Below are 23,461 nucleotides of genomic sequence, written 5' to 3' on the forward strand. Positions count from 1 at the left end.
GTAAATTGATACAGCCACTATGGAGAACAGTATGGAGGTTCCTTAAAAAACTACAAATAGAACTACCATACGACCCAGCAATCCCACTACTGGGCATATACCCTGAGAAAACCATAGTTCAAAAAGAGTCATGTACCAAAATGTTCATTGCAGCTCTATTTACAATAGCCAGGACATGGAAGCAATCTAAATGTCCATCGACAGATGAATGGATAAAGAAGATGTGGCACATATATACAATGGAATATTACTCAGCCATAAAAAGAAATGAAATGGAGGTATTTGTAATGAGGTGGATGGAGTTAGAGTCTGTCATACAGAGTGAAGTAAGTCAGAAAGAGAAAAACAAATACAGTATGCTAACACATATATACGGAATCTAAGGGAAAAAAAAAAGGCCATGAAGAACCTAGTGGCAAGACGGGAATAAAGACACAGACCTACTAGAGAATGGACTTGAGGATATGGGGAGTGGGTGGGGTGAGATGTGACAGGGTAAGAGAGTGTCATGGACATATATACACTACCAAATGTAAAATAGATAACTAGTGGGAAGCAGCCGCATAGCACAGGGAGATCAGCTCGGTGCTTTGTGACCACCTAGAGGGATGGGATGGGGAGGGTGGGAGGGAGGGAGATGCAAGAGGGAAGAGAAATGGGAACATATTGTGTGTGTATAACTGATTCACTTTGTTATAAAGCAGAAGCTGGCACACCATTGTAAGGCAATTATACTTCAATAAAGATGTTAAAAAAAAAAAAGTGACTTTTTTTTTAATTAAGTAATTAATTTATTTGTTTATGTCTGTGTTGGGTCTTCGTTTCTGTACGAGGGCTTTCTCTAGTTGTGGCAAGCGGGGGCCACTCTTCATCGCAGTGCGCGGGCCTCTCACTTATCGCGGCCTCTCTTGTTGCGGAGCACAGGCTCCAGACGCGCAGGCTCAGTAATTGTGGCTCACGGGCCCAGTTGCTCCGTGGCATGTGGGATCTTCCCAGACCAGGGCTCGAACCCGCGTCCCCTGCATTAGCAGGCAGACTCTCAACCACTGCGCCACCAGGGAAGCCCTAAAGTGACTTATTTTATACTTTTTTTTGTTAATGTTATTTTATCTTTTTCAAGTGTGATAGAAATAGTTATTTTAAACAATTTATGTATGTTTATACATATGCATATATATAAACGATGACATAGAAATAATATAGAAACTCATAAGTTGCCACATATAAGTGGGGATTTAAAGAAGACTATGTAATGACACTACATGTAGAAGTGTAAGTATTGCATTAATTATGCATAATAAATTTATGTAGCCTTTTATGGTTTATAGGACACTTTCAGATCTGTTGTCTTACTAGACATGTGAATCCTAACAAGGGCTGTCATTTACTGAACCCCAAAGTGGGTAAGTTATTTGATCTTTAACTTCAGTTTATTAATGTCACCTATGTTTTGCATAGAACTATTATTAGAAAATAGTAAAAGATAATGTCCTTAAGAAAACTTAAAATTGCAGAAATTTTAATTCAGATTATCCATATAAAATATAGACTACCAAAACTGAAATTTATTCATGTATTAATTTTACCACATACTAACATCTTTGACTATTGTATATTTATTATAAATTCTCTAATTGCTTATCTCATAGATTTTCAAGCTTTATTATAAAATATGTCATTCTTTAGTTTCATCCCTAACTTGTGTACCCAATTGTAAATTTGGTGGTTGTATCATTTTAAATTTATACTTTCTGTGGCAGCCTGTGTAGTTTGACCTACCCAGCAGCTACTAATTCTTGATTAATATAATTTTCTAGTTGTCACATTATAACGGTAGGGCTGAAGACAGTGCCATTTCCTTTTCCAACATTAGTTTTAGTGCCCTGAGATGTTTTACCCAATTTATCACGATCTAGGAATGTTTATTCAAAAGTTACAGTTGGACAGTAGTAAAATTTTAGAAAAACAATGTTACAGATTTTTTTTCTTAACCTAGGAAATGTAGCTTAGTTCTTCATAACACTTGTGTTGTTGTCTTGTCTTACATTTTCTATGACTAACTTTTATACCAAATTGAATAAGCCATTAGCTTTTAGTCTGTAGGAATGTGGATCCATAGATATTTCCCATTAGACAAAAGAAAATCTATAAAAGCGATATCTCCTGGGGCTTGGTCTTCCTAGCTGACCTAATGGTCTAAAGCAGTGTAGTACTGTACTCTTATGAAAAAGAACTATGTTGGATGATTCCCTTAACATCCAGAAATAATAATTGGAGAGTTGTGTACACTCTTTCAGGGAACTTTAACTTTTCTACTAAATACCACATTTATTAAGCAAATATTCTGATTCAGGGAATTCATGTTATAAATTTTATACTTTTGAAACTATTACTAAACAAAATTATAAACCTTGTATATCTTGTGTCATTTAAAATTAGAGCTTGCCGTGAAATAATGAGATATACTACATTTAGGTTGCCATGTTGTTTTGATAAGTTTTTTTTTTTTAAGAACTTCCCTTCAAAAAACACCTCCATTGGTGATTGTTACACAGCTTTGTGAATATAATAAAACCCACTGAATTGTACACTTTAAAAGTGTGAATTATGTGGTATGTGAATTATATCTCAATAAAGCTGTTATTAAAAAATTCCACTGTACAAAATGTTTTCATAGGTGCAAAGTAATAGAATTCAATTTATATTCACAATTAATTTTAAAAAATTGTTAACCTTAATAAATGTTTAAAGCTTAAGAAATATGAAATTATGTATGACTTAAGAAAATAATTTGTGCTTATTCAGTAGTAACATATGTTCAGAAACTCTAGATAAGAAAAGACATTTTAAAAATGTGTGGATATTTTAATATTCACATCTATCCTGCATTCTGTCCCTAAGCTTTCTCTGTACTTAACTACTTCCTTGGTATCCATACTTTTCCCGCCAGCTTTCATTATTTATTTATTTTTAAAAAAAAAATTTATTATTTTTGACTGCGTCAGGTCTTAGTTGTGGCACGCGGGCTCTATAGTTGTGGCATGTGAGCTCTGTAGTTGCAGCATGTGGGCTTAGTTGCCCCACAGCATGTGGGATCTTAGTTCCACGACCTGGGATCGAACCCGCATCCCCTGCATTGGCAGGCGGATTCTTAATCACTGGACCACCAGGGAAGTCCCATTGCCAGCTTTCATTAGTAGTACATAGCTTTTCATGACAATCTTAGGAAAACAACCAGTTGTAAAAATATCTTCTTATAAGAGTAGTTTAGTGAAAGCACTGGCTTTTTTTCCTGGACTATGAGAGGTGTACATGAGCAATGAGATCATTATCTTAAAAGAAATACAATAAATATCTTGCAGAATAGCTTCTGAAATATAGTAAGCTTTGAATTTTGCTGTAAAATTTTGCTTTAAAACATTTTGGATTTAAAGTGAAAACTCGGAATGTTTGATAAATAGTATTGTGGCATTGGTTCTTGTGTAGATGGTGTATTTTCTTTTAAACTTTTGTTATCATTTTTAGCATTAACTTTCTAGCAGCTAAAATTGGTCAAAACATAGTTTAAAGATAAATGCAGTATCAGGCTTTGATTTTTTTTTTTTTTTTTGGTAAATACTAAGAGCGGAGTACAAAATGAGGGCTGTATTGTGGATTAAGTGAAATATCTCAAGGCTGTGCTGTTCTGATAACTGAACCTGAAGTGACCTTTCTCAGACACAATTACAGAGCTGTATGTTTTTCCTTTAATTTCATCAGGGGTTTAATTAGTATACAAATAAAACTTCCCTTATCTTCCTTTCTACCTAATTGGCTTGTCTTCGCTTATATATGAAGTATGTGAAAGTGGGCTGTAATTAGGGTGACCGTGTTAACCTTTTTTCCTCAAATGTACTGTTGCCTAAAGGCCTCAAGGCCTAAAAACAGTGCTTTGGATTATTGCTTTGCAATCGCTATGGTTGTCCCATAGGTTTTCTCATGAGCAGAAGGGCTTTGGGTGCTGCAGGTTCCCACTGCTTAACAGGATCTTCATTCTTCTCCCCACTAAATGTTTATTGATTATCTTGCTGTTCCAGGCTCAGCCTCCAACAACTTAATATCAGGTGACAGTCAGGAGAGTTCTCCAAGTAATTAGAGTTGAGCATTGGGGGAACAATTAGGAGCAGAGTTATTAAACTTGATTTATCCTATTCTCCCCTGAACAGTTTCTTGGATATCAGGACATCACACTTTCACAGTCTGCCCTCGTTGAGAAATTAGTGGCTAACCTGCTTGCTTATCATCATTGCCTAGCTGCCCAGAGGTACACCCTCTTGGTTTCAGTCCTTCAGTTGGAAATATTAGAGTCCATAAAGTTTATCATGGGTTTTAATTAGATAAATCTGAACAGGAGAAAAGAAAAGCTGAAGTTAAAATTTTATATGTGTCTGTAATATATATTATATATGGTATAGGTACGTATGTATATAAATCATATATACACACACACACATGAATATGTTTTTATTTTTTTAAAGCTTAGTGTTAGGATTTTTGTGAGGATTCTACTTTTGTCATCAAACACAAAAATGTGAACATCAGAGAAAAGACATATTACTGAATCTTTTTATGTCTTGGTGTTTTGCATACATCACCACGAACCTTAGGACTCATTGATGTATATAGATTCCATTGTGATGTTCCTCAGCTCTTTAAAATGAGACTGCTGTGTCCATAAGTTATATAACTATGATTGTTCTTTTTTCAAAAACCATTATCTCTTCATTTTTACACTAAGGAAGTATGATCCATATCACCTTATTTATACCATTTTTTTGTTTGTTGTCTGTAATTTCAGTCTTAGAGTAGGCTATTCAGCTGTACCTCTGAAATAGTGCAAGCTTTAGAAGAGTTTGGTGGCTCCCTGCCATTGCCCCTGAGAGAAGGAGATGAAAACTGATGGAAACTGGAAGATTTAGATATATAGTGGAGATTCTAATTCTATGAGTTATATCTTCTTTGGAAGGATATCATAGAATTGCTGAAAAGTCCAGTATGGTTTTATAGTGATTTTAAGGTCATGGGTTCTCTCAGATTGGACCAGTGAGCTTCACTCTGGGCAAGGCTGGAATCAATATCCTGAACATCCCTCACAAATATACACCTCTAGTCATAAGAATTACTGAGCAAGAGAATTTGAATGGAGTGACACATTCTATTATTTCTGTTGGAAAAAGAACTCAAGCTTTATGTGTAACTGGTGGTGGATCATTAATTTTATATTCACATCTGAAAAATAGCATTTTTTATTACCTGAAAGATGTCAGAAATATTGCCTTTAAAAGGACTCAAATGGGTTTTATTTTTTTAAAGAAAGAAATCTCATGATACTTCAGTGCCTTTAAATATCTTAACATTGGCACAAAATAAGTAGGTTTAGCACGGCTTTTCAAATCTATTCTTTGTTGCCTTTTTAAGTTGGTTTGAATCAGTGACTATTTCCATAGTGGGATATTCTTAAAGATCTGTTAGTACTAAAGATTTAAAACAAAACATAATATCTAAAAAGTAGTCACAGTTTGCTTATTGCTCGTTTTTTGACTTGTATTTATCTGACAGCAACTTGACTGTTTGAAAGTGAAATACTGAATTAAATTTCTTTTAGCATTTAAAAATACCTGGTTTAAGGGTAAGCTGGGACGAAGTGAGAGAGTAGCATTGACATATATACACTACCAAATGTAAAATAGATAGCTAGTGGGAAGCAGCTGCATAGCACAGGGAGATCAGCTTGGTGCTTTGTGACCACCTATAGGGGTGGGATAGGGAGGGTGGGAGAGAGGCTCAAGAGGGAGGGGATATGGGGATATATGTATACATATAGCTGATTCACTTTGTTATACAGCGGAAACTAACACACCACTGTAAAGCAATTATGTTCCAATAAAGATGTTAAAACAAACAAACAAACCTGGTTTTGCTTTCAATTCATAGTGTTCAGAGTGAATTAATTGTTTTAGCTCCATGCAGGCAGCCTGAGTTTTTATACTACTTATTGTGAGTGCATTAAAATAATATTATTAGAAGAGTTTTAAACATGAAATTATTGCATCTTGGTTGTTCTTTACTGGGTATTTGAAGCATAGTTGTGAATGTTAATGTGTGGCTACACTCTTAGAAATTAGAAAAAATATTGTGTGTATGCAATCAATTATTTAGTTCACTGTCCAACAAACTTAATTGAAAAACTGGTTGATAAGCTTATATTCTAGAAATTTCATAGGCAAAGAAATGAGCAGATTTTTAGTGCTAAGGGATCCTCTGATCCCTATATCATTTTACATCCTAGAATTTAAAATAAGAAAATACTCCTTTAACTTACGAGTTTTTGAGTCTAAGACCTTTAGCCTTAAAGTTCCAAGATGAAATTGTACTCTTGTATCTTGAAATTTTTGTGCTAAGTGAATATTTCAGATTAAAGCACATAGCAAATATCAATCAACAAATTTTGTGCTTCTCTGACTAGGAAAATATTTATGGAACATAATTCCAAATGCAAGTATTGTTTATAACTCTCTCTGTTGAAACATGTTGATCACGTTTGTGTTTTCTCTGACATGAGAGTTTTTTATGGGAAATAAGTGAATTTTATTTTCGAGTCCAGTGTGTTTGTTCACTGAGATGTGTATAGCAACATAACTGTTATAGATACATTTAAAAAGATAGTAGTGGTGCTTTTAAATTTTGGGTTCCCCATTCTCTTATAGGTATCCTAATCTACCTTCCTCTCCATCACACATGTACTTTGGCATATGATAGTTCTTGTTTTAAATAGACTCTAAATTTCATGTGCTTTTTCCATTGAAATCTTTATTTTTTATCATTAAAAGAAAATGCAACCTGAGGTTTTTAATAATCAGATATTTTTAGTAAGAATAGAATGTATTTGCCTTGCAGTATTTAAAAAAACAAAACAGAGTTGTATTTTGCAGCTAAACATTTTTCAAAATCTTACCAGTTCTATCATTTCTAATTAGTAAGTATGTAAAATTTTTTGCAGAAAATTTGTTAAACCTTGAAGTGTAATGACCCAAGTCTACTTCTCAGTCAGTCTGTATCCTTCTTTGTTTAATAGCCTATGGCATAAATTGAAGTTAATTATCAGGGCTGACAGGTAACTCTGTTTTCTGTCTGCTTGCAGAGTCTCTCCGAGGCAAAGATGGAGCTGAGAAGAAAAGATCAATCTCTGCGTCAGCTCAATAGACATCTTACCCAGCTGGAGCAGGACAAGCGTCGACTGGAGGAGAACATCCATGATGCAGAGAGTGCCCTCCGCATGGCAGCCAAGTGAGCATTTGGACCTTGGGGAGATCACTTAAAACAGACAAAAGATCAATTCTTACTTTCATGCTCTGGGTTTTAGCCCTGGATAATACAGTGTTAGAAAACAAAAGTACAGCTGTCTCTCTTTGAAATTCTCTGATATATCCTCAAAAAAGAAAACTCTTAATATACTAAATGTATATTTTATTGAGAAACCTTAGAAAAGAATAAGTTTCTATATAACCTCTAATGCTGTGTATTTTAGGTTCTGTTGTAGCATTACATGTTTGAAACCAGGTTTTCATTAACATGAGATATAAGACTCTTTATTTTAAAGTTTTGAATAGTTTCTCCTATCACATATTTCTCATCCCTTTCTGCCCCACTGCCTCCCAAATTTTCCTCTGCATATATTATAATATACTAATATTGCAAGTAATATTTCCATAAAGAAATGTTAGTATATAACCAACATGTGTATTGTAGCATCTTTTTAAGTGCAATAAAAACATATTGATCATGGAAAATTCATTTAATTTTATAGCTGTATATTCAAATATGTTAAATAGAGAAAAATACGCAGTTTTCAGAGTGGGCAGCTATGTAAATGTGGTGAGAGTGTTTCCCTTTACCAGGTAATCAAGTTGACATACACTGTGAAGCTCACATTGAACAGTTCTCTTGGGTATTTTTATCTGTTCCCCACATCAGATTTCATGGAGTACTTTAAGACTGTCCTTTTTACAACAGCATGGCTTAAAGAAAATCTATTTATGGATTAAACATCTAATTTTAATAAACTCAGTGTTTTCTAAATTTGGAATTCTGGATTCCTGTACTTGCAAATACATACACACATATATATACATATATGTATGTATATATATATTTGCAAATGTATAACTATAACTTAAAAATGTTTGGAGACAAACTCTTGTTAAGCAAAACATAAGAAATATGAATGTAGTGTGTAAACTAAATCATAAAACGGGCAGTTTGCAATCCTAGGATACCCACAGCTTTGTCAGTGGGCTTGGGATATTGCTCACAGATAATGAAAAAATGAGTTTACACAATGCCACAATATTGGCATGTTTGAATACCCACCAATACATTTTTGGAAAATTGTAAAGCTCTGTAACAGTATACTACCATATTAGTTATATGTAATTGTCATTTTTTAAAAATATAAGTTTGACTGAATCAGCTTTTTGCTGTCATTTTTCAGTCTCAGTTTCCTCATGTCAAATGAGAAGCTTAGCATAGGTAATTTTTAGTATGTCTCAGAGCATTGAAAATTCTAAGATTAATGAAAACAAGATTATAAAACCCTCTAGATTTATATTGTGCCTTCACAATCCTGCTGGTAATTCAGGAATTTGTCAAGTCTGAGATCTGTGACCATGGGCACATGTTCTTATAACACTAAAGAAAGCTAATTTGAAATTTGGAGAGCTAATGCATTATTTACAGTTTTCAATTTATAATTCACCATTAAAATTTTGTCTTCAGCATTCTCATCCCAACTTTTAATTTCATCATAAAGGCTAAACTCAATATACAAGGCTAGAGAAGAAAATAGTAACTTTGCATATTTCTAGTCAAGGCCATAGAAGGTTGTTGTGTAATTATTATAGCACAAAAAACCCATGGAGAAGGGAAAATATTATTGTGCCCAGTATGACCATTTATATCTCTACCACTAATATTTCTGAAGTCTTTTTCATTAGAAGCCAAAAGAATGCACGTTTAGCCTTTTCAGCACATTGTAAATCAATAATGTAATCATGATTTCTTTTTTCTTTCTTTCTTTTTCACTCTCTTTTAACTTTGAAAATATCCATAAGAATTTTTCCCCCCTCTAATTTTTGGCAGGCAGTATAACTGAAGATAAGAATTAAATGTGGAAATATACTAGTGAATATGGTTAGGTTTTACACTTTAGGAAAAACCAACCCTTATTTTTCAATAATAGTCACTTATACTAAAATGTGTAGCAATTATAGTAAGCTTTGGGTTTTACTAATACCTAATCTTTATTTTGTTTCTAGAGACAAAGAATGTGTTGCTAATCATATGAGAACAGTAGAAAATGTGCTTCATAAGGTATTATAATTTTTCTTCAATATTGTTCAAATTGTATTATGACACAGTTCTCCTAGTCATTAATTTTATTAACTGCAAAGTACTTTAATTCATTTTGTAGCTTTCTTTAAAAATAAATTAACAAAAGGATCCTTTCAAATGACTGAAAATTTGTATTGAACAATGCTATATTGCATAACTTTTTTCAGAATTCACTTTATGTATGTGATAAAACTATGAAAATAGTGGTTTCCCCAAACTGGTATAATTGCACTTGAGTTATTTGTGGTCTTTGCTGACTGAACTAGAGGTCGTTAAGATTCATATATGTCTCATAATGATAAAATGTTTGACCACACTGTCTAACCTCTTACCACTCTTAAACCTACTATCCTATATACATAGATTAATATATAGAGAGAGACATAAAGTATTGTATTTGGCAGTACTCATATACCTTAACCTAGGCAGTAATGTTTTTCAAGTTGTAATTCACCTTTCTATAGGAATATATTCTTAAAGTAAAAATTGAATATACTTAATAATAGTCTGTTATTTTCAATTTGATTACTTCTGTATGATAAACTGACTTTTAGTTTGTAGTGATGAACAGCATAATAAGGATATTACAATATTACTAAAAACTTAATATTGTTAAGTATTGACTCAATACTGACTGTGTGTGTGTGTGTGTGTATTTTGTTAGCACTCCAGATTCAAAGATGTCTCATTATTTCATTATTTAAAAGTAGAGAAATGTTATTTGTTTCTGTTATTGTTTAACAGACAATTTGTTGGAATAATGTAAATACCTAGTACTTTTAAGGTATATGGAATTTATGAATGAATCATATTTAGAATAATTTTGTGAATCAAATTTTTTATACAATATAGTTTTTAAATCTCTTAAAAATATCCTAAAAACTAATCCTGTTAAGGAAATACAAAATAACATCAATAAACTAATATTTAATACATTTTAACATTTTAAAAACAATGGACCTCTGTATTCTTTGATGTTGAAAGTGACTAGCAAAAAGTGACTCACAGAAAGTATTCTGAAAAAAAGAACCTAATACTCTGAGTGCTATTTTTAAGCAATATTGTTTGAAATTGTGATTTCTCCTCCTTCCTACTTAAAAAAATTTAGCCTGTCCATACAGTTTAAATACAATCACATCAAATCCATATATGCTAGAAATCTGAAATTTAGGTTTGTAGGAAAAGAGACATCTTTGGTTAGATTTTTTTTTGGTATGTGGTGAGACTTCGGATAGGAAAAATAAATTATGTCATGTATATGGCATACCATTTTATAGCAGTTAATGTTGCCTTTGAAATCAATTGTTTGTCATCTCCCCAGACAGAGGAAAGTAATGTTGGATAGCAGCTGTCTTGGGAATGGACTTTGACATCAAACAAAAACCATCACCAATGTGAAATATAAATGTTGCACCTTACCCTTTCATTATGAGAATGGCAAAATATGTATTTTAAATACAATAAAGACTGATTGCAACAGGACAGTTGTAATCATACAGTTCTTCATTTGCAGTTCTTTTGATTTTCTTGTCATATGGAAAGAAAGATGTCTGCAGAATTGGCCTACAACCACTGTAGATTTACTTTTGCTCTATGGCTTTTTAATCTCCCTTCAGATGTAATAGTTAGTTATTTTGATTTAAGTCTTTGGAAATTTCTATATGTATAGTGATTTTTAAATTATCAATTACTTTTCAAGCTTGAAGTGAAAATTTAGGAAAGGCTAATTGATTATTGGGCTAATTCTCTTTTCTACGAAGTATGGGTGAGAACGAATGGGTGATAAGGAAGAGACCCAGAGGGTCCCTCTGAAGCTCTCAGGAAGGTGCAGCCCACCTGTCTTCAAGCCAGAGTTTGCAGGTTTATTTTCTTTGGCCACTGTGGACTGTCCAGTGGCATTTTGCTGTCTTGGAGAATCTAAGAGTGATATAGAAGGAGGGTCCAGGCTCTTTCATGGTACAGTAAAAATGACTGTGGTTACATCCAAGCTCTTCAGCATAGTTTACTGTACATAGTCAAATAGTATAGCTATTCATATTTCTTAAGCACATACATACAAGGTATGTACCAGTTATTCTAGAATAAATAGTTATTTTATTCTAGAATAAAACCAAATTTTAACCTGCTGAATTGAATTTTAATACTAACTTCTGACACAATAATCAAATAAAAAGAACTTACTTTCATGTAGAAATTATTTTCTTGTACTTTAAAGAACTTAAACTAAACATGTTTGCTTTTAGGAAAAGGGATTACTTTTTGGATATTTGTTAATTTTTAAATTTGACGCATTACATTCAACTTTTTAAATCCTAAAATTGTATTATACACAGCCGTTGACTGTATATTATTTTTTAAATCCCATTTGGGACTGATACTAGTATTTAATAAAGAAGGCTAGTCATTTTTTATTTAAAAGCATATACTTTTTTTTTCAAAGAAACAGAAGTTTTTTAAAAAAAATTACATTTAAATATATTTTATTTATGGCTGTTATAAATAGAGGCCAGAAGTTAAATTTAATTAAGAAACTTTTTGGCGGCTTATTTCAGGTTATTTGGGGTTAAGAAAAATAAGACAAAGAGAAAAACAAAATCATTACAACTTTTCATGAGGTACATTTTTTTTAATACACACACTTTTCTGTTTAGTTGAATTCTGAACTACTTGTTGTATTTTGGAAAAAACATAACTATTGAACTTTAAAAAAAATCACCATTTAAAGCATTTAAAAAATGTACAGTTCAGTGGCTTTCAATATATTTACAATGTTGTGCAACCATCACAACTATCTAACTCCAGAATATTTTTATCACCCCCAAAAGAAACCCAGTAGCCATTAAGCAGTCACTCCTATACCCCCTCATCCCATTCTGTGGGTTGTCTTTTCACTTTTTTGTTAGTGTCCTTTGATCAACAAAAGTTTTGAACTTTGATGAAGTCCAGTTTTTTCTTCTGTTGCTCATGTGTTTGGTCTCATATCTAAGAATGCATTGCCAAATCCAAGGTCATGAAGATTTTCCCCTGTGTTTTCTTCAAAGGGTTTTATAGTGTTAACTCTCATAGTTAGGTCTTTGGTCCATATTGAGTTAATTTTTGTATATGGTATGATGCAAGGATCCAACTTCACTCTTTTCCATGGATATCCAGTTATCCCAGCACCATTTATTAAAAAGACTGTCCTTTCCCTCCATTCAGTAATCTTAGTAGCCTTAGTGAAAATCAGTTGACTATATCAATTGACAAATCAATTGATCATATGAAAATATAACTGATTTTTGGGTGTTGATCTTGTATACTGCAACTTTGCTGAATTTATTAGCTCTAATAACTTTTTTGTGGATTCTTTAAGACTTTCTGTATATAAGATTATGATATCTACAAATAAAAGATAGTTTTACCTCTTTCTAATTTGGATGCCCGCCCTCCCTCCCTCCCTCCTTTCCTTTTGTTTCCCTCCCTCCCTCCCTTTATTCCTTTATTTCATCTAATTGCCTGGCTAGAACTTCCAGTCCTAGCCATTTGATTATATGATGACAACAGACTTTCTTGTGTGTTGTTCCTAATCTTATGGGGAAAGCTTTTGGTCTTGCACCATTAAATGTTATAGACATCCTGTATCAGATTGAGGAAGTTCTTTCCTGTTTCTAGTATTTTGAAGTTTTCTTGTCATGAAAGGGTGTTGTTGGGTTTTGTCATATGCTCTTTCTGCATCAAATGAGATGATTTTTTTAAAAAAAAATCTTCATTCTGCTAATGTTGTGTACTGCATAGATTGACTTATATATGTTAAACCATCTTTGCATTTCTGGTATAAACACCACTTCATTGTGGAGTATAATCATTTGAATATGCTGCTAGATTTGGTTTGCTAGTATATTTTGAGGATTTTTGTATCTATGATCATAAGAGATATTGGTCTGCAGTTTTCCTGTTATATCTTTGTCTGGCTTTGGTTTCAGAGTAATACTGGCCTCATAGAATGAATTTTTAGGAGTAGCCCCTCCACTTCAATTTTTTTGGGAGACTTTGAGAAAGATTGGTGTTAATTGTTTAAATTTTTGGTAGAATTTACCAGTAAAGCTGTCTGGTCCTGCAATTTTCTTTGCTGGAAGCTTTTTGATTACTGATTCAATCTCTTTCCTTGTGATAGATCTTTTTAGATTTTCTGTTTCTTTTTGATTCAGCTTTGGTAGTTCATGTGTTTCTAGGAATTTATCTTTTTCATCTAGGTTATCTAATTTGTTGACATAAAGTTGTTCATTTTCTTAGAATTGTTTTATTTCTGTAAGGTCAGTAGTAAAATGTCCCCAATTTAATTCTAATTTTAGTAATTTATTAATCTTTTTTTCTTGGTGAGTCTAGTTAAGGTTTGTCAATTTTGTTGATCTTTTCAAGGAACCAAATTTGGTTTTCTTGATTTGCTCTGTTATTTTTCTGTTTTCTATTGTGTTTATCTCTGTTCCAATCTTTATTATTTCCTTCCTTTTGTTTGCTTTGGGTTTAGTTTGATCCTCTTTTTCCACTTCCCTCAGATAGAACGTTAGGTTATTGATTTGAGATCTTTCTTCTTTTTCAATGTAGGCATTTAAGCTATAAATTTCCATGTGAACGCTGCTGTCACTGCTTCCCATAAGTTTTGGTATGTTGTGTTTTTGTTTTCATTTCTCTCAGAGTATTTTCTAATTTCTCTGTGATTTCTTCTTTGACCTGTTCATTGTTTAAGAGTGTGTTGTTTAATTTCCAAAATATTTGGGCATTTTCCAGATATCTTTTTGCTATTTAGTTCTAAGGTAATTCTGTATGGTTTGAAATAGTTTATAAGTATTGTTTTATGTAGTTGTCTTTTAAATCATATAGGAAAAAAGAGGAGTTACAAATCATAAATACATTAATACTGACTTTTATATTTATGTATTCAGTTTCCTTCACTGGTATTCTTGATTTCTTCTTGTGGATTTGAGTTACTGTCTAGTGTCCTTTCATTTCAGACCAAAGGACTCCCTTTAGCCTTTCTTCTAGGGCAGGACTAGTGGGAAAGAACACCCTCAGCTTTTTGTTTATCTTGGAATGGCTTACTTTCTCCTTCATTTTGGAAGAATATTTTTGTTGGATATAGAATTTTAGATTGACGATTTTTTTCCCCCAGCACTCTGAATATGTCAACTCCAAAATTTTTATTTGGTTCCTTTCTGTGCTTTTTATCTATTTATATTTCTCATTTGGAAGATGTTACTCTTGTGGTTTCCTTTGGTTCTTTGTACATGGTTTCCTTTAACTTTTGAAACACATTTGAAATAATTGATTTAAAGTCATTGTGTGATAAATCTAGTATCTAAGCTTCCTCAGGAACAGTTCCTATTAATTTCTGTTTTTCTTATGTACGGGCCATACCTTCTTATTTCTTTGCATACTTCAAAATTTTTTGTTGAACAGTAGATATTTTGAGTATATAATGTGACAACTCTGGAAATCAGATTCTCTCCCAACCCTAGTGTTTGTTGTTGCTGTTTACTCCAGTAGTTTTTGTTTGCTCAGTGACTTCCTGAACTAATTTCATAAGGTCTGTATTCTTGGTCATGTGTGGCCACTGAAATCTCTGTTCTGTTAACTTAGTGGTCTGTTAGTATTTTGGTGGAGAGTTCCTTAAATACCAAGATTCAGGTGATTTTTCTTGATTAAGATTTTACCTGGTTGCTGTAAACTTTCAGATAGTTTTCAGAGTTCTGAAAAAGTTGATTCTGATAAATTTTGCCAGTTTATTCCTTGCTTTTGTGTAGGGACTGGCTTTTGGAGTTCCTTACTCTGCCATTTTTCCTACCATCTCTCCCTAAAATTGTATACATTTATTTTCCTAATAATTTTACCAGAAGGCTTATAATATTACTGATAATATATCCTCTCAGGAATTGAAATTTTTAAAAAATTAAGAGCCCTCCAAACATGCTTAATTATTTCTATTGTGAGGAAAAGAGGGAAAGAACAATAATTATATCAAAATAATTTTCAGGACAGGGTAATGGTTGGATGGATAGGATAATGTCTGGATTATTTAGGGTTAGGTATGAGAAAATTAAGTTATGTTAGTATTTATTGGATACTATCAGAGAGATGTCTTGTTTTACTGTAGCTGTGGGTGAAAGTAAGTCGATTTTGGTAAAGTTGGAATGTGGGGAAGAATCTGAATATTTTTTGTAGTCTTTTTAAAATTATTTTTGAATTAGCAGAATGGCTGGATTTTTGAGGCTTTTAGAGATTGCTTGAGTCCTATAAGTTTGGAAGGATTAACTAAAGTGTTTCCTATGTATGATCATAGCGTACTATGAACTTTAAAATTACCGCTGAACATTTATGAGAAGTGTCAGATGCCTTTTCAATAAGATGACTAAAAGATAAAACAGGAAGTCACAATCTTGAAGCCTCAGAAGACTCTAGAATACCTGTATATATAAATCCTGTAAACTTATAAGGCTGAAGTGACACTAGACCAATGACTAGGAAGTTACAGGGGTTTTTGATGATGCTCTTGGATTTGCTTGTACAATGAAGTCACTTAAAACCTCTAATCTGAACAAAAACCACATTCACAGAAAGATAGACAAGATGAAAAGGCAGAGGGCTATATACCAGATGAAGGAACAAGATGAAACCCCAGAAAAACAACTAAATGAAGTGGAGATAGGCAACCTTCCAGAAAAAGAATTCAGAATAATGATAGTGAAGATGATCCAGGACCTCGGAAAATGAATGGAGGCAAAGATCGAGAAGATGCAAGAAATGTTTAACAAAGACCTAGAAGAATTAAAGAACAAACAAACAGAGATGAACAATACAATAACTGAAATGAAAACTACACTAGAAGGAATCAATAGCAGAATAACTGAGGCAGAAGAACGGATAAGTGACCTGGAAGACAGAATGGTGGAATTCACTGCTGCGGAACAGACTAAAGAAAAAAGAATGAAAAGAAATGAAGACAGCCTAAGAGACCTCTGGGACAACATTAAACGCAACAACATTCGCACTATAGGGGTCCCAGAAGGTGAAGAGAGAGAGAAAGGACCAGAGAAAATATTTGAAGAGATTATAGTCGAAAACTTCCCTAACATGGGAAAGGAAATAGCCACCCAAGTCCAGGAAGCGCAGAGAGTCCCATACAGGATAAACCCAAGGAGAAACATGCCGAGACACGTAGTAATCAAATTGGCAAAAATTAAAGACAAAGAAAAATTATTGAAAGCAGCAAGGGAAAAATGACAAATAACATACAACGGAGCTCCCATAAGGTTAACAGCTGATTTCTCAGCAGAAACTCTACAAGCCGGAAGGGAGTGGCATGATATACTTAAAGTGATGAAAGGGAAGAACCTACAACCAAGATTACTCTACCCGGCAAGGATCTCATTCAGATTCAATGGAGAAATCAAAAGCTTTACAGACAAGCAAAAGCTAAGAGACTTCAGCATCACCAAACCAGCTCTACAACAAATGCTAAAGGAACTTCTCTAAGTGGGAAACACAAGAGAAGAAAAGGACCTACAAAAACAAACCCAAAACAATTAGGAAAATGGTCATAGGAAGATACATATCGATAATTACCTTAAACGTGAATGGATTAAATGCTCCAACCAAAAGACACAGGCTTGCTGAATGGATACAAAAACAAGACCCATATATATGCTGTCTACAAGAGACCCACTTCAGACCTAGGGACACATACAGACTGAAAGTGAGGGGATGGAAAAAGATATTCCATGCAAATGGAAATCAAAAGAAAGCTGGAGTAGCTATACTCATATCAGATAAAATAGACTTTAAAATAAAGAATGTTACAAGAGACAAGGAAGGACACTACATAATGATCAAGGGATCAATCCAAGAAGAAGATATAATAATTATAAATATATATGCACCCAACATAGGAGCACCTCAATACATAAGGCAACTGCTAACAGCTCTAAAAGAGGAAATCGACAGTAACACAATAATAGTGGGGGACTTTAACACCTCACTTACACCAATGGACAGATCATCCAAAATGAAAAATAAGGAAAAAGAAGCTTTAAATGACACAATAGACCAGATAGATTTAATTGATATTTATAGGACATTCCATCCAAAAACAGGAGATTACACTTTCTTCTCAAGTGCGCACGGAACATTCTCCAGGATAGATCACATCTTGGGTCACAAATCAAGCCTCAGTAAATTTAAGAAAATTGAAATCATATCAAGCATCTTTTCTGACCACAACGCTATGAGATTAGAAATGAATTACAGGGAAATAAACGTAAAAAACACAAACACATGGAGGCTAAACAATACGTTACTAAATAACCAAGAGATCACTGAAGAAATCAAAGAGGAAATCAAAAAATACCTAGAGACAAATGACAATGAAAACACGATGATCCAAAACCTATGGGATGCAGCAAAAGAAGTTTTAAGAGGGAAGTTCATAGCTATACAAGCCTACCTCAAGAAACAAGAAAAATCTCAAGTAAACAATCTAACCTTACACCTAAAGGAACTAGAGAAAGAAGAACAAACAAAACCCAAAGTTAGCAGAAGGAAAGAAATCATAAAGATCAGAGCAGAAATAAATGAAATAGAAACAAAGAAAACAATAGCAAAGATCAATAAAACTAAAAGCTGGTTCTCTGAGAAGATGAACAAAATTGATAAGCCATTAGCCAGACTGATCAAGAAAAAGAGGGAGAGGACTCGAATCAATACAATTAGAAATGAAAAAGGAGAAGTTACAACAGACAGTGCAGAAATACAAAGCACCCTAAGAGACTACTACAAGCAACTCTATGCCAATAAAATGGACAACCTGGAAGAAATGGACACGTTCTTAGAAAGGTATAACCTTCCAAGACTTAACAGGAAGAAACAGAAAATATGAACAGACCAATCACAAGTACTGAAATTGAAACTGTGATTAAAAATCTTCCAACAAACAAAAGTCCAGGACCAGGTGGCTTCACAGGTGAATTCTATCAAACATTTAGAGAAGAGCTAACACCCATCCTTCTCAAACTCTTCCAAAAAATTGCAGAGGAAGGAACACTCCCAAACTCATTCTATGAGCCCACCATCACCCTGATACCAAAACCAGACAAAGATACTACAAAAAAAGAAAATCACAGACCAATATCACTGATGAATATAGATGCAAAAATCCTCAACAAAATACTAGCAAACAGAATCCAACAACACAGTAAAAAGGATCATACACCACGATCAAGTGGGATTTATCCCAGGGATGCAAGGATTCTTCAATATACGCAAATCAATCAATGTGATACACCATATTAACAAATTGAAGAATAAAAACCATATGATCATCTCAATAGATGCAGAAAAAGCTTTTGACAAAATTCAACACCCATTTATGATAAAAACTCTCCAGAAAGTGGGCATAGAGGGAACCTACCTCAACATAATAAAGGCCGTATATGACAAACCCACAGCAAACATCATTCTCAATGGTGAAAAACTGGAAGCATTTCCTCTAAGATCAGGAATGAGACAAGGATGTCCACTCTCACCACTATTATTCAACATAGTTTTGGAAGTCCTAGCCATGGCAATCAGAGAAGAGAAAGAAATAAAAGGAATCCAAATTGGAAAAGAAGAATTAAAACTGTCACTGTTTGCAGATGACATGATACTATACATAGAGAATCCTAAAAATGCCACCAGAAAACTACTAGAGCTAATCAATGAATTTGGTAAAGTTGCAGGAGACAAAATTAATGCACAGAAATCTCTTGCATTCCTATGCACCAATGATGAAAAATCTGAAAGAGAAATTATGGAAACACTCCCATTTACCATTGCAACAAAAAGAATAAAATACCTAGGCATAAACCTACCTAGGGAGACAAAAGACCTGTATGCAGAAAACTATAATACACTGATGAAAGAAATTAAAGATGATACCAACAGGTGGAGAGATATACTATGTTCTTGGATTGGAAGAATCAATATTGTGAAAATGACTCTACTACCCAAAGCAATCTACAGATTCAATGCAATCCCTATCAAATTACCAATGGCATTTTTTACGGAACTAGAACAAATCATCTTAAAATTTGTATGGAGACACAAAAGACCCCGAATAGCCAAAGCAATCTTGAGGGAAAAAAACGGAGCTGGAGGAATCAGACTCCCTGACTTGAGACTATACTACAAAGCTACAGTAATCAAGACAATATGGTACTGGCACAAAAACAGAAACATAGATCAATGGAACAAGATAGAAAGCCCAGAGATAAACCCACGCACCTATGGTCAATCTATGACAAAGGAGGCAAAGATATACAATGGAGAAAAGACAGTCTCTTCAATAAGTGGTGCTGGGAAAACTGGACAGCTACATGTAAAAGAATGAAATTAGAACACTCCCTTACACCACAGACAAAAATAAACTCAAAATGGATTTGAGACCTAAATGTAAGACTGGACACTATAAAACTCTTAGAGGAAAACATAGGAAGAACACTCTTTGACGTAAATCACAGCAAGATCTTTTTTGATCCACCTCCTAGAGTAATGGAAATAAAAACAAAAATAAACAAATGGGACCTAATGAAACTTAAGAGCTTTTGCACAGCAAAGGAAACCATAAAGAAGACGAAGAGACAACCCTCAGAATGGGAGAAAATATTTGCAAACGAATCAACGGACAAAGGATTAATCTCCAAAATATATAAACAGCTCATTCAGCTCAATATTAGAGAAACAAACAACCCAATCCAAAAATGGGCAGAAGACCTAAACAGACATTTCTCCAAAGAAGACATAGAGATGGCCAAGAAGCACATGAAAAGCTGCTCAACATCACTAATTATTAGAGAAATGCAAATCAAAACTGCAATGAGGTATCACCTCACACCAGTTAGAATAGGCATCATCAGAAAATCTACAAACAGCAAATGCTGGAGAGAGTGTGGAGAAAAGGGAACCCTCTTGCACTGTTAGTGGGAGTGTAAATTGATACAGCCACTATGGAGAACAGTATGGAGGTTCCTTAAAAAACTAAAAATAGATTTACCATATGATCCAGCAATCCCACTACTGGGCATATACCCAGAGAAAACCATAATTCAAAAAGACACATGCACCCCAATGTTCATTGCAGCACTATTTACAATAGCCAGGTCATGGAAGCAACCTAAATGCCAATCAACAGACGAATGGATAAAGAAGATGTGGTACATATATACGATGGAATATTACTCAGCCATAAAAAGGAACGAAATTGAGTCGTTTGTTGAGACGTGGACGGATCTAGAGACTGACATTCAGAGTGAAGTAAGTCAGAAAGAGAAAAACAAATGTTGTATATTAACACATGTTTGTGGAACCTAGAAACATGGTACAGATGAGCCAGTTTGCAGGGCAGAAGTTGAGACACAGATGTAGAGAACAGACATATGGACACCAAGGGGGGAAAACTGCGGTGGGGTGGGGATAGTGGTGTGCTGAACTGGGCGATTGGGATTGACATGTATACACTGATGTGTATAAAATTGATGACTAATAAGAACCTGCAGTATAAAAAAACAAACAAAACAACTAATACTAAACTTTCATTGGGTTATTTGTATGGAAATATGTTAATATAAATGTTTCAGAGATTACATGAAATTTCTAAAAATCTTATATGTTCTGGTATAATGTTATAAATCATAATTCTAGTTATTACTTTAAAGTGTATATGTCAGAAATAACTAAAAAAAAATATGTTTGTCATTTTTGCTGTTCATTATTTTGGGGGGTTTAAAAAAAACAAACAAACCTCTATTCCAACATAAAACACAATATTTACTGTAAATAGTTAAGTCCTACAAATGCTTTTTGAATGTATATTATGGGCCAGAAACTGTACCAGCCTTTGGGGAAACAAGCAAGCAAACAAACAACAACAACAACAATATTATATATATGTATGTATGTATGTATGTATGTAGGTAGGTATATATCTCATAGTCCCTTTCTTCAAGGTAGAGACACAGGTCATTCCAGTATACTATGGTAAATATGCATCCATAAGATGCAGTTCCATATCCATTTAGATAGGGTTATTCATCTATAAGACATGCTTAGAAAACCCAAGGGTTGGCTGGAAATTTCTTAGAAGAAAATTAAAGCCTGGAAAGGGTTTGAAGTATGAGGAAAGATGGGAAAGGCATTCCAGCAGAGAGAGTAGCATGTGCAAGTGCATGGAAGCATGAATAGCCAGATAGCCTCAATTCAGTATTAAGTGCAAGGAGAGTGCTGAATGAGGCAGGTGGCAGCCAGGTCACGGAAGAACTTTTTTTTTTTTTTTTTTTGGCCGTTTTAAGAATCTTGGATCTTCATTATGGAGGAAGTAAGACTAAACTAGGGTTTAAGCTAAGGAGTGATGTGGTCAGATTTCTGTACTGAATTGGGGCTCTGGGGGGCACATCTGCAGACTGGAAATACTGAGTAATGAAGGTGGTTTTTAAGAACTGTGAGTCTGTAGGCTAGATGAGTGCTGGTGAAGGTTTGGACCAGGAGAGTGATGATTGGTGCTGTCAGAAGAAAGGATATGAAGCTCATTTAGTAAAATGGCGCATGGGGATGTGAAAGGCAGGGGAGGGTGACTCCCAAGATGGGCAGTGTGATTAACAGATGTTGGGAAAACAAAGAGAGGAGCAGGCTTTTTTGCTTTTTTTTTTTTCTTTTTGTTAGGGAGAAAAAGGGAGACAGTGATGAGTTTTGTTTTGGAAATACTGAGTTTAAGGTAATATGGAGTGATCAGCAGGATATGTGAGTCAGGACCTCAGGGGAAAAGTCAGGGCTAAAGGTAAAGGTTTGAGATTGATTAACATAATTCTCTCTGGCAAAGAAAGAAGGTGGTATAGCAATTGACAGGAAACAAGACATTATAGATAAATGGGAGGCTAGGAAATACATTTTGAGAGATTAATTATGCCACTAGAGTTTGAAGTCCTTGAGGGATGGAATTGCTGTCTCCTTAATTTTTATATCCTCAGCATCTATCACAGTGCCTGGTACCCAGTAGGCACTTAATGAATGTTTGTTGAATGAGTCAAACTTTTACCATCACCCAGTTTCTAAACATAACTAAAGCCACCTCTAGATTCCAGTGGAAGTCTTGCTGATAGTGTCTTTATTTTTTTGATTGCCAAAAATAGTATATGTATTTACTTTGCCTAATCAAGATCTAGAGGAGAAAGCCTAGATTCAATTATAAGGATGTCCCTAGGAAAGAGAGATATGCTAACAACAAATTTATAGGTAATAGCTAGTTTAACTCCCATGAAGTAGAAAGATGATTACTTCTGTTGTTAGAGTGGATTCTGGAATAAATAGAGTCAGATAGAATCTGACAGGTGAAGATTCTAAATAGCCAAATCTTTAAATGTGATTTTATAATCTTACCTGAAAAAATGGTTAATGACAATATTTGGTAATACATAGTTAACTTTGATTTTTAATTTTCAATGCATTTACAAGGAATACAAAGACCACAGAATAATTTTTAATTAATGAAACTGACAGTTATTTTAAAGCTGAAACATGGTCATCTGCCTCTAATAACCCAGCTTTAAGTGACTTATTAATGACTCTCTAACTGTTACTTATGATCTTTGAGCCCCTTTCCATTCTCAGTTTCTTGATCCTGGTTCTGAAGATCAGCTGTGCAGGACATACAGGTGTTAGCACAGCTGGCTTGCTGATGACAACTCTTCCATATAGCTGTCTTGTGTGTCATCATTCATATTGTTCAGTGTCATTCTGACCTAGCCAAGCTAAAAATGGTACTCCAGCTCAAGAGGGATTTAAAAACCTTGACAGACTAAAGATGAGACTACAGAATTTCGTGTACGTGTGCTTACCAGTTTTTAGCTTAAACACATCTAAATAACTAATTTCAGTGTGCGTCTGTCTTTACCCTTTGAAATAATTTACCCTAGGAAAGAAAATATCTTTGTGTGGAAAACTGTAGCAATTCATAAATACATTTCTCTAT

At 34.0% G+C, this 23,461-nt stretch overlaps 1 protein-coding gene across 23 annotated transcripts in view; it reads left to right on the forward strand.

Moving 5' to 3' along the window:
* CCDC171 (coiled-coil domain containing 171) overlaps positions 1-23,461 on the forward strand; it is a 378,190-nt gene that overhangs the window by 258,735 nt on the left and 95,994 nt on the right. For all 23 annotated transcript variants that reach the window (XR_014265395.1, XM_082467922.1, XM_082467938.1 and 20 more), the window contains 2 exons: positions 7,181-7,326; positions 9,354-9,408. Coding sequence is in view for 22 of the 23 variants with exons in the window: in XM_082467922.1 (XP_082324048.1) it covers positions 7,181-7,326; positions 9,354-9,408 (201 nt within the window). In the remaining variant the exon portion in view is untranslated. The remainder of the gene's footprint in view (positions 1-7,180; positions 7,327-9,353; positions 9,409-23,461) is intronic.

This window comes from Balaenoptera physalus, assembly GCF_965194825.1.
Source record: "Balaenoptera physalus genome assembly, chromosome: 7".
Taxonomy (NCBI): Eukaryota; Metazoa; Chordata; class Mammalia; order Artiodactyla; family Balaenopteridae; genus Balaenoptera; species Balaenoptera physalus.